Source organism: Rhinopithecus bieti, unplaced genomic scaffold, assembly GCF_001698545.2.
Source record: "Rhinopithecus bieti isolate Rb0 unplaced genomic scaffold, ASM169854v2 scaffold_1012, whole genome shotgun sequence".
In the NCBI taxonomy this organism is placed as follows: Eukaryota; Metazoa; Chordata; class Mammalia; order Primates; family Cercopithecidae; genus Rhinopithecus; species Rhinopithecus bieti.
The window spans coordinates 2,744,584-2,754,925 of record NW_016803312.1 but is presented as its reverse complement, the minus strand read 5'-3'; the positions used below and the strand labels follow the sequence as shown (position 1 = coordinate 2,754,925).

The window sequence follows — 10,342 nt, the reverse complement described above, 5'->3', positions numbered from 1 at the left end:
TTTATTTATTTATTTATTTATTTATTTATTTATATTTTGGGACAGTGTCTTGCTCTGTCGCCCAAGCTGGAGTACAGTGGTGCGATCTCAGCTCACTGCAACCTCCGCCTCCCAGGTTCAAGTGATTCTTCTGCCTCAGCCTCCTGAGTAGCTGGGATTACAGGCACATGCCACCACGCTCGGCTATTTTTTTTTTTTTTTTTTTTTTTTTTTTTTTTGGTAGAGCTGGGGTTTTGCCATGTTGGCCAGGCTGGTCTTGAACTCCTGACCTCAGGTGATCCACCCACCTCGGCCTTCCAAAGTGCTAGGATTACAGGTGTGAGCCACCACGCCTGGCCCTGGTCTTCATTCTTTAAGAACAGAGGAAAAGACTGGAAAGAACAAGTCTCCTTGTTAAGGGGATGGTTGGGTTGAAGAAATCACAGAAGAAAGCCCTTGTCTGAGGAGGAATATTCATCTTTATTTGGACTCCATGACACCCTTCCTATGCCCTTCACTTAATGTGAATGTATTATACATTGTTCCAGATTTGGGGGGAAAAAATCTCTTATGACATAAAATTGATAGGGAATGGGTTTACCAGAAAGGGCATACAAAACACACATACCCTAAGTTCCAAATGATTCACTTCTGCTTGGGTAAAGAGCTAATTGAATGAAAGAAATTAATTTAACACTTAAATTATACACCAATCATCTTTATTGGCTGCAAACCTAAATTAGTTTTTCTTAAAATAGTAATATTTCACTTTTACTTTTTTTATTTCCATTAAAGCAACACCACTGTGCTGCAAAACTAACTCTATGCAATTAAGTACCTGATACATGTTTTCTGCTTTTAACAAGTGATAGAAAAGGTTACATCATCTCATTAAGAAAACATTTTCCTTAGACACTTTGTTTGATTTTGGTTTTCTGTTGAAAGAGTTACAGCAGATGGCTACTTCAAAGATTGGTTCTTTCTCCTTTCACAAGTCGAGCTCGAAACATCCAAATATCCTGGAAATAATACCAAACAGAGTGAGTTTATGGAACACTTCAATCTGCCCTCCATTTACCTTCAATTTCACCATAAGACAAAGTTGATTTCTAGCCTCTGTGAAAGGTTAAATAGGTTAAATAGGGAAAATAATCCCTGTAATAGTTATATTGATTAGTAAACAAAACAACTCAAATTAAGCTACTTAATCAACTCTTTTTGAAGAATTTTTTGGGGACACAATCTCACCCCATTGCCTCTGCTGGAGTGCAGAGGCTCACTGCAACCTCTACCACCCGGGTTCAAGTGACTTTCCTGCCTCAGCCTTCTGAGTAGCTGGGATTACAGGTGTGCACAACCATGCCCTGCTAACTTTTTGTATTTTTAGTAGAGACAGGGTTTCGCTATGTTAGCCAGACTGGTCTCAAACTCCTGGCCTCAAGTGATCTGTCCGTCTCAGCCTCCCAAAGCCTCCCAAGTGCTGGGATTACAGGTATGAGCCACCACTCCTGGTCTACTTAATCAACTTCTAAAACAGTGTTAACTAAATTAAATCAGTGGTTACCCCAGCTGCTGTCAGTCCTGTTTTATTCGGGATATTTGTTGGTGCCAGGTAGCATAACTGGGTCGATGTCATGTCTGGTTACAGAACAAACAGTTCACTGCCATTTTTCTGCTTACTTTTTTTTTTTTTTTTTTTTTTTTTTTTTTTTTTTTTTTTTTTTTTTTTTTTTTTTTGAGACAGAGTTTTGTTCTTATTGCCCAGGCTGGAGTGCAAGGGCACCATCTTGGCTCACTGCAAACTCTGCCTCCTGGATTCAAGTGATCCTCCTGCCTTAGCCTCCCAAGTAGCTGGGATTAGAGGCATGCGCCACCACACCTAGCTAATTTTGTATTTTTAGTAGAGACAGGGTTTCACTATGTTGGTCAGGCTGGTCTCAAACTCCTGACCTCAGGTGATCCGCCTGTCTCAGCCTCCCAAAGTGCTGGGATTACAGGAGTGAGCCACTGCACCCGGCCTGACTACTCTCATGTTACTCGTCTGAGCCATTTTGAGTGTTCTGTTCCTGATGAGATGATAATAGTGAACATAGTATCAAGGATTACTGCTTTGTTTGGTGGGTTTTTTTTTTCCCGCTTTGACCTTAATAAAATAATTTAGATGTTCTTATTTCTTGGTTCTTGTTTATTTTTGAGCAAACAGCAAGGTATGGTGGAAAGAATAATTTTCAAATTTGTCCTGACTCTGAAATCAAGCTTTGTCACTTAGATAGCTTAGATCAACCTCTGGGACTTGTTTTCTTGTCACTGACAGCATGGAGCTTATACTGACTGCCCCAATGGGTTTTGGTGAAGAAAATAAGAAAATGAATATGAATGTGCTTTTATACTTTACTGAGAACTATGTAGCAGAGGTTACTACTGTTATTCTAAATATAACTTACAGAGTAATTAAGCTAAACGTGGGAGGTATTTATTTAGCAACAACCTTGACAAACCTCAAACATAATGTATATATATTTGTTCTCCCTTAAAATTTAGGATGTTAGCTCAAAGCTCCAGTTGACAAAATGTATAGGCATTTTAGGTACTGAACAAAAAGAGAGGAAGGACAAGAATTTCTAGGACCTGCAAATGCAAAATCAGAGCATTTTCAGAGATGGGACACATTTCCAGGTTCTAAAGGGAGAAGCAAGATTCCTTTTTTTTTTTTTTGACAGTCTCTCTCTGTCGCCCAGGCTGGAGTGCAGTGGCGTGATCTCGGCTCACTGCAAGCTTCTGGGTTCAAGCCATTCTCCTGCCTCAGCCTCCCAAGTAGCTGGGACTACAGGCACCCGCCACCACACCTGGCTAATTTTTTGTATTTTTAGTAGAGACGGAGTTTCACCATGTTAGCCAGGATAATCTCGATCTCCTGACCTCGTGATCTGCCCGCCTCGGCCTCCCAAAGTGCTGGGATTACAGGCGTGAGCCACCGCACCCAGCAAGAAGCAAGATTCCTGAGCTGCGAAGGTATTTCAGAAGATGATTTCCGATGGCATGGTAGCATGGCACTGGTGCACAGGGACCTACAACTGGCTGAGGAGCCCACAGTTATCACTGCACTCAGTCTATCTGGGGGTGTGCATACATTTATGATGATCTAATGCAAATTTAAAAAACAGAATCAGGCCGGGTGCGGTGGCTCAAGCCTGTAATCCCAGCACTTTGGGAGGCCGAGACGGGCGGATCACGAGGTCAGGAGATTGAGACCATCCAGGCTAACACGGTGAAACCCTGTCTCTACTAAAAAATACAAAAAAACTAGCCGGGCGAGGTGGCGGGCGCCTGTAGTCCCAGCTACTCTGGAGGCTGAGGCAGGAGAATAGCGTGAACCCGGGAGGCCGAGCTTGCAGTGAGCTGAGATCCGGCCACTGCACTCCAGCCTGGGCGACAGAGCAAGACTCCGTCTCAAAAAAAAAAAAAGAAAAGAAAAAACAGAATCAGCTTCTTGGTTCAGAGGTTGAAATGTGCATATCCTACAAAGTTAATATGCTTGTTTATTTGCCTTGATTGATAATCTGTCTATTAATGATCAGCAGTACTGAATATCCATGGGTTAAAAACAAATAATTTGAGCCTGAGCAACACAGTAAGACTCTATCTCTACAAAAAAAATAAATAAATAAATTAGCCAGGGCATAGTGGTGTGTGCCTGTAGTCTCAGCTACTAGGGAGGCTGAGGCAAGAGGATTGTTTGAGCCCAGGAGGTTGAGACTGCAGTGAGCTGTGATTGCACCACTGCACTCCAGCCTGGCTAACAGAGTGGGACCCTGTCTCTAAAAATAAACAGTTAGTTAATTAAATTTAAAAAATTTACAAATGATGTGTATTAACTAGGAAACCATATGAAATATTGTCAAATGCCTGTTATTGATAAGCATTAGTGATCTTAAACTTCTGCTACATGCAAACTAGGCCTCTCATAAAACTCCAGATGCAAATTTGCCAAAACAGAAACTTCCTCAAGAATTGCAATCTGGGCATCTTACTGGATTCCCTAATGCACAAATACTCTATTATTTATTTATTTTTTGAGACGGAGTCTTGCTGTGTTGCCAGGCTGGAGTACAGTGGCGCGATCTCAGCTCACTACAACCTCCAATTCCCTGGTTCAAGTGATTCTTCTGCCTCAGCCTCCCGAGGACCTGGGATTACAGGCATGCGCCACCAGACCCAGCTAATTTTTGTATTTTTAGTAGAGATGGGGTTTCACCATGTTGACCAGGAAGGTCTCATCTCCTGACCTCATGATCTGCCGGCCTTGGCCTCCCAAAGTGCTGGGATTATACGCGTGAGCCACCGCGCCCGGCCATAAATACTCTATTCTGTACTAATAAACATGGCCTATGATTGGATCCCAAACCTATAACTTTCGTTCTATCCCTTCAGAGGGCTCTTTTTTTTTTTTTTTTTTTTGAGACAGGGTCTCACTCTGTCACCCAGGCTGGAATGCAGTAGTGCAATCACACCTCACTGCAGCCTTGACCTCAAGCTCAAGTGAGCCTTTCAACTCAGACTTCTGAGCAGCTGGGACTACAGCTATGCTCCACCCCACTTGACTAATTTTATTTTATTTCTTTTCAGTAGAGATGGAGTCTCACTGTGTTTCTCAGGCTGGTCTCCAACTCCTGGGCTCAAATGATTCCCCTGCTTTGGCTTCCCAAAGTGTTGGGATTACAGGCATGAGCCACCATGCCCTGCCGGAAGGCAAGGTTTTGTCTTTCATTTTCTCTCATCTAAATCTGTGGTTTTGTTTTCCTTCACTGCCCTGTGTGAAACAGGACGGCCTGTACATCTTTGGACAGCCCAAAGACATAAAGAAGCAGCAGGAAGTTCTCAAGTCTCCTGCACGGGGACACAAGTGTAAATGGAAATTCCATTGTCATTTTTGGTGGGGGCTCAGCCATGCCCCTAAAATGAATCTAAACCCAAACACTATATACTGTCAAATAAATTAGGTATGAGAATGATGAAGCATCTGAAGAAAAGAAAAACCTGAGATTTTTACCTTGCTGATGTATACAAACGTACCTTCAAGTCTGTGCTGTTTTCAGCTCCGTAGAATTTGTTTGCTATTCCTACAACTTCCTTCTCAATGTTTTCTTGACTGGTGCCCTTCACATCGATGTAGTGGCAATCGGCACTGGCGAAATGGCAGGAAATTGCCTTTGCAAAGCGAACAAATTGATATTGGAGAAAAACATCCCATTAATAACAGCGACCAAGCAGGGAGTCTTTCTTTTAGAAAGTCAATTATTTCACTCAGTATTTTGATTTCTAAATGGAAAGTCAGGTCCATTGCGTCCTGTGTCAATCTCTTTGTAACTAAGCCTCTTTTTGTTTCCAGCTAAAAGTTAATTGAGAAATTTCAAAAGATCATTAATCAGATGTGACATTTATTTTGAAAAGTATATACAGGAGAGGGAATGGAATTATGTCAGCAAGAGGTCTCTAGTTTTTTTTTTTTTAGCTTTTGATTTTCCTAATGAATGGATATCCCAAAGTCTTAAAAAGGACTTCACTCCATGACAGTTTATCTCAAAAGTTAGTTACCTGGTCCAATTTGGGATGGATTGTTATTTCAGTGGCAATAGATTATGAAAAGAACTAAAAATACCTTGAGAAAGAAAATAATGCAGATGTCTTCTCTCAAATCAAAAGGACATTTAAAAGCCAATATCATTGACATATATTACCCCCTTGCTTCCTTCTGAGGGTAAGGATGAAATTACTTGGTTCTCCCTATTTTAGAAAAAGTTATAAACAGATCTAAGATGCAAGGCAATCGTTAAAACTTACCTTTTTTGTCACAAGTGATCACACTTGTCAGAAAGACTTTCTACTTTGCCCCAAACCACAAATGTCTAGAGAGTGGCATCACAAACCCCATTGCCTCGTAAGCCCTGGTGCCATACGGCACTGTAACAGAGCCCAAGGCAAAGGGAAAACATGCACCCCTATATCTGTATCTTTATGTAATTATAGTAATATTTTTCCAGAACATTAAAGTCATTAAGCCTGGGCATGGTGGCTCATGCCTGTAAGTCCAGTACTCTGGGAGGCCAAGGCAGGAGGATCACTTGAGGCCAGGAGTTCAAGACCAGCCTGGGCAACATAGCAAGACCATGTCTGTACAAAAAATGAAAAAATAAAATTAGCCAGGTGTGGTGGTGCATGTCTGTTAGTCCCAGCTTCTCAAGAGGTTGAGGTGGGAGGATGGCTTGAGCCATCACACACACCTCAAGAGTTCCAAGCTGCAGTGAGCTATGACTGAGCCACTGCACTCCAGCCTGGGCAAAAGAGCGAGATGCTGTCTCAAATAAATATATAAATAAATAATAACAAATTTTAAAATAAAGGCATTAAAAAACATTGGGCCAGGCAAGGTGGCACACATCTGTCATCCTAGCACTTTGGGAGGCCAAGGCGAGAAGATCACTCGAGGCTAGGAGTTCAAGACTAGACTGGCCAACATGGTGAAACCCCATCTCTACTAAAAAATACAAAAATTAGCTGGGTGTGGTGGCGTGTGCCTGTAGTCTCAGCTACTCAGGAGGCTGAGGCAGGAGAATTGCTTGAACCTGGGAGGCCGAGGTTGCTGTGAGCTGAGATTGCATCACTGCACTCCAGCCTGGGCAACAGAGCGAGGCTCCATCTCAAAAAAAAAAAAAAAAAAAAAAAAATTGGAAAATTGCAAAGTCAATATATTAAAACTCACAACATGATTTGCATCATTGTGCCTGCACCTCCCTACTTGCACAGCTCTGAAGGTTGCACTAGTGTGGGGTCCAATACTGTCTTTTGGCATTGTGCGCAGCCAATACATTGGGTATTTTGCATTAACTTTGATTTTTTTTTTTTTTTTTGAGACGGAGTCTTGCTCTATGGCCCAGGCTGGAGTGCAATGGCACAATCTCGGCTCACTGCAAGCTCCGCCTCCCAGGTTCACGCCATTCTCCTGCCTCAGCCTCCCAAGTAGTTGGGGCTACAGGTGCCCGCCACCACGCCTGGCTAATTGTTTTTTTTTTTTTTTGTATTTTTTAAAAGAGACAGGGTTTCACCGTGTTAACCAAGATGGTCTTGATCTCCTGACCTTGTGACCCACCTGCCTCGGCCTCCCAAAGTGCTGGGATTACAGGTGTGAGCCACTGTGCCCGGCCTAATTTCGATTTTTTAAAATTTCGCATTAAAATATTACTAAACTCGATTGCAGAGGTTTTTTTTTGGCATGCCCTTAAATTTTACCCTTGGGGAGAGTGCCCCAACTTGTCCCACCCTAATCCTGACCCTGATGAGGCTGGTGGAAATATGAATGAATGGAAGACGAAATTTGGCCCCTAACCCGTGGCTTCGGGAGACAACAGTGAATTTTTTTTTTTTTTTTTTAATAGAAGCAGGGTCTCGCCATGTTGCCCAGGCTGGTCTAGAACTCTTGCCCCCAAGTGATCCTCCCACCTCAGCCTCCCAAAGTGCTGGGATTACAGGCATGAGCCACTGCACCTGGCTTTCATAATCAATATTGACAAGGTTAGGATCCTGAGGTCACCTGGCTTCTTACTGATAAGAGCCCAAAAAGATCAAGGTAAGCAAATATATTTCCTGGTAAATAAATAGGACTAAAGTCCAGGTTGGTTAAAAGTCACAAATCTTGGCCGGGCACGGTGGCTCACGCCTGTAATTCCAGCACTTTGGGAGGCCGAGATGGGTGGATCACGAGGTCAGGAGATCAAGACCATCCTGGCTAACACGGTGAAACCCCGTCTCTACTAAAAATACAAAAAAGTAGCCGGGCGCGGTGGCGGGCGCCTGTAGTCCAGCTACTCGGGAGGCTGAGGCAGGAGAATGGCGTGAACCTGGGAGGCGGAGCTTGCAGTGAGCCGAGATTGCGCCATTGATTTCCGGCCTGGAGACCTCCGTCCCTCCAAAAAAAAAAAAAAAAAAAAAAAAAAAAAACAATTAGCCCGGGCGCGGTGGCGGGTCCACCTGTAGTCCCCAGCTACCTCGGGAGGGCCTGGAATGGCAGGAGAATGGCGTGGGGAACCCGTGGAGGCCGGAGGCTTGCCAGTGAGCTGATATCCCGGCCCACTGCACTTCCGCCTGGTGCGACCAGAGCCCGAACTCCGTTCAAAAAAAAAAAAAGAAAAAAAAAAATTCACAAATCTTTAAAATGTTAATGCAATTAAATTAAAATTTTATTCAATTAATTTGAATTAAATGAATTAAATACAAGTTTTGTTTCTAACCCACGCATCTGCAGCAGGTGCGGCAACGTGAATGCTCACCTTCCGGAATCCCTGGGTTTTGTTCTGACCAGACCCATGGATGAGCAAAGGATGGAAGAAAACGGTGTCTCCCTTCTCCATCACCAGGTGCACTCGAGCATTGTTTTCCTCGTAGTCCTGGATCCCGTGGAACATTTTGTTAACTCCACCCTAGAACAAGAAGCAAGCCAAGTCTACGTTTGAGGGGTACCATAATTAAAACGTTGTCAGTGGTTCATCAGGGAAAGCAACCATCAGGGAAAGAAATGTCTAAATTAAATGCTTACTTTTTTCAGTATACAAAAGCCTCTCAGATATCTGGTTTTTAAGAGTTACATGTTGGCCGGGCACGGTGGCTCACGCCTGTAATCCCATCTCTTTGGGAGGCCAAGTTGGGAGAATTGCTTATGCTCAGGAGTTCAAGATGAGCCTGTGCAACATGGCAAAACCCCATTTCTACAAAACTGCAAAATTAACCCGGTCTGGTAGTGCAAGCCTGTGGTCCCAGCTACTCAGGAGGCTGAGGTGGGAGGATCGATTGAGCCAAGAGGGGGAGGTTGCAGTGAGCCAAGATCACACCACTGCCCTTCAGCCTGGACAACAGAGCAAGACTCTGTCTCAGAAAATAATAGCAATAAAAAAAAGAAGTCACATGTTGATATTAAAATCACTGATATTTTTGGAGCAAATGAACAATGTGGAATTTCCACCTGCCCTTCATGACTGCATTATACATGAAGAGCTAGCTTAGTTTTACCTTTTGTGGTCAATGCAGGCAACCAGCTATCTCTTAGGCATTTCCCGCCTAAATCTGTAAGTGTTCTCAGCGTGTTCTCCTCCTCACCAGAACTTTAAATAAATCCTTCATCTCATACTCAGGAGTGTCTCTGAGAAGCTATTTCCCCAAAATAGAGGGGAGAAAATGCTCAATTTTTCTGAGCTCAAAGACACTTATGTCACATCCAGAATAATGAAAGAATAGCAAATTAAAACACTGTGTTTGTTTGTAACTATTTCCCAAATTAGTTACTGCTTTAGGTAATGGGGTTATGTTTTATTAAAGAAATTGATGTGAGAAGCACCTTATGAGTCAGAATAAGGAAAGCAGACCATTCCTGTTCCTAAGAGCATCCTCAGTTCCTTTTGGTAATGACTACATCCCTCTTAGACAGTGCTGAGACTCTGACCCAGAGCCCTTCTCTGCTGGCTAAGGTGAATGTGTGACCCACACTAAACTAATCATACCTCCCACTCTGCATCTGAGCAGGGTAGCTGAGACTCCACACGCTCTTGAAGCCCTGTACACCTTTCCCTTTGCCTTCCATCAGCCAAAGCCCACTGCAGTTCGTGCACCAAACTTTATCTAAACCTTAGCTTCACTGATGAGTTTCAAATGAAATGGTTTTATATTAGGATCCAGACACTCAAATATTTTCATTTGACACTAATTATTGATGCAAGAAATCTGAGACGTTCTATTATTATTATTATTATTATTATTACTATTATTATCATTGAGATGGAGTCTTGCTCTGTCACCCAAGCTGGAGGGCAGTGGTGCGATCTCAGCTCACTGCAACCTCCATCTCCCAGGTTCAGGCAATTCCCCTACCTCAGCCTCCCAAGTAGCTGGGACTACAGGCACTCACCACCAAGCCTGGCTAATTTTTGTATTTTTTGTAGAAACAGGATTTCACCATGTTGGCCAGGCTGGTCTCAAACTCCTGACCTCAAGTGATCTGCCCAACGCAGACTCCCAAAGTGCTGGGATTACAGGCGTGAGTCACTGTGTCCAGACGAGACAGCATTCTTAAAACCATGTTCCTCATTTCCTATCGAACTACAATTCGTTCTCTGTGCTTTAACAATGGGGGCTCTTTCCGTTCACAGCATCATGGGTTTCCAGGATCTTTTCTTTTTTTTTTTTTTTTTTTTATTATACTTTAAGTTCTAGGGTACATGTGCATAACGTGCAGGTTTGTTACATATGTATACTTATGCCATGTTGGTGTGCTGCACCCATCAACTCGTCAGCACCCATCAATTCATCATTTATATCA

At 43.0% G+C, this 10,342-nt stretch overlaps 1 protein-coding gene across 2 annotated transcripts in view; it reads right to left on the bottom strand.

Annotated features, from left to right (window-relative positions):
- Nucleotides 1–438: 438 nt before the first annotated feature.
- The window catches only part of PHYH (phytanoyl-CoA 2-hydroxylase), a 26,023-nt gene continuing 16,119 nt past the window's right edge, over nucleotides 439–10,342 (bottom strand). The window contains exons 7-9 of one of the 2 annotated variants that reach the window (XM_017874654.1): nucleotides 8,304–8,453; nucleotides 5,053–5,187; nucleotides 439–998 (exon numbers count right to left, since the gene is read on the bottom strand). In XM_017874654.1, coding sequence (XP_017730143.1) covers nucleotides 945–998; nucleotides 5,053–5,187; nucleotides 8,304–8,453 — 339 coding nt within the window. In that variant the 3' untranslated portion in view covers nucleotides 439–944. The remainder of the gene's footprint in view (nucleotides 999–5,052; nucleotides 5,188–8,303; nucleotides 8,454–10,342) is intronic. The other variant, XM_017874647.1, reaches the window with a different exon arrangement.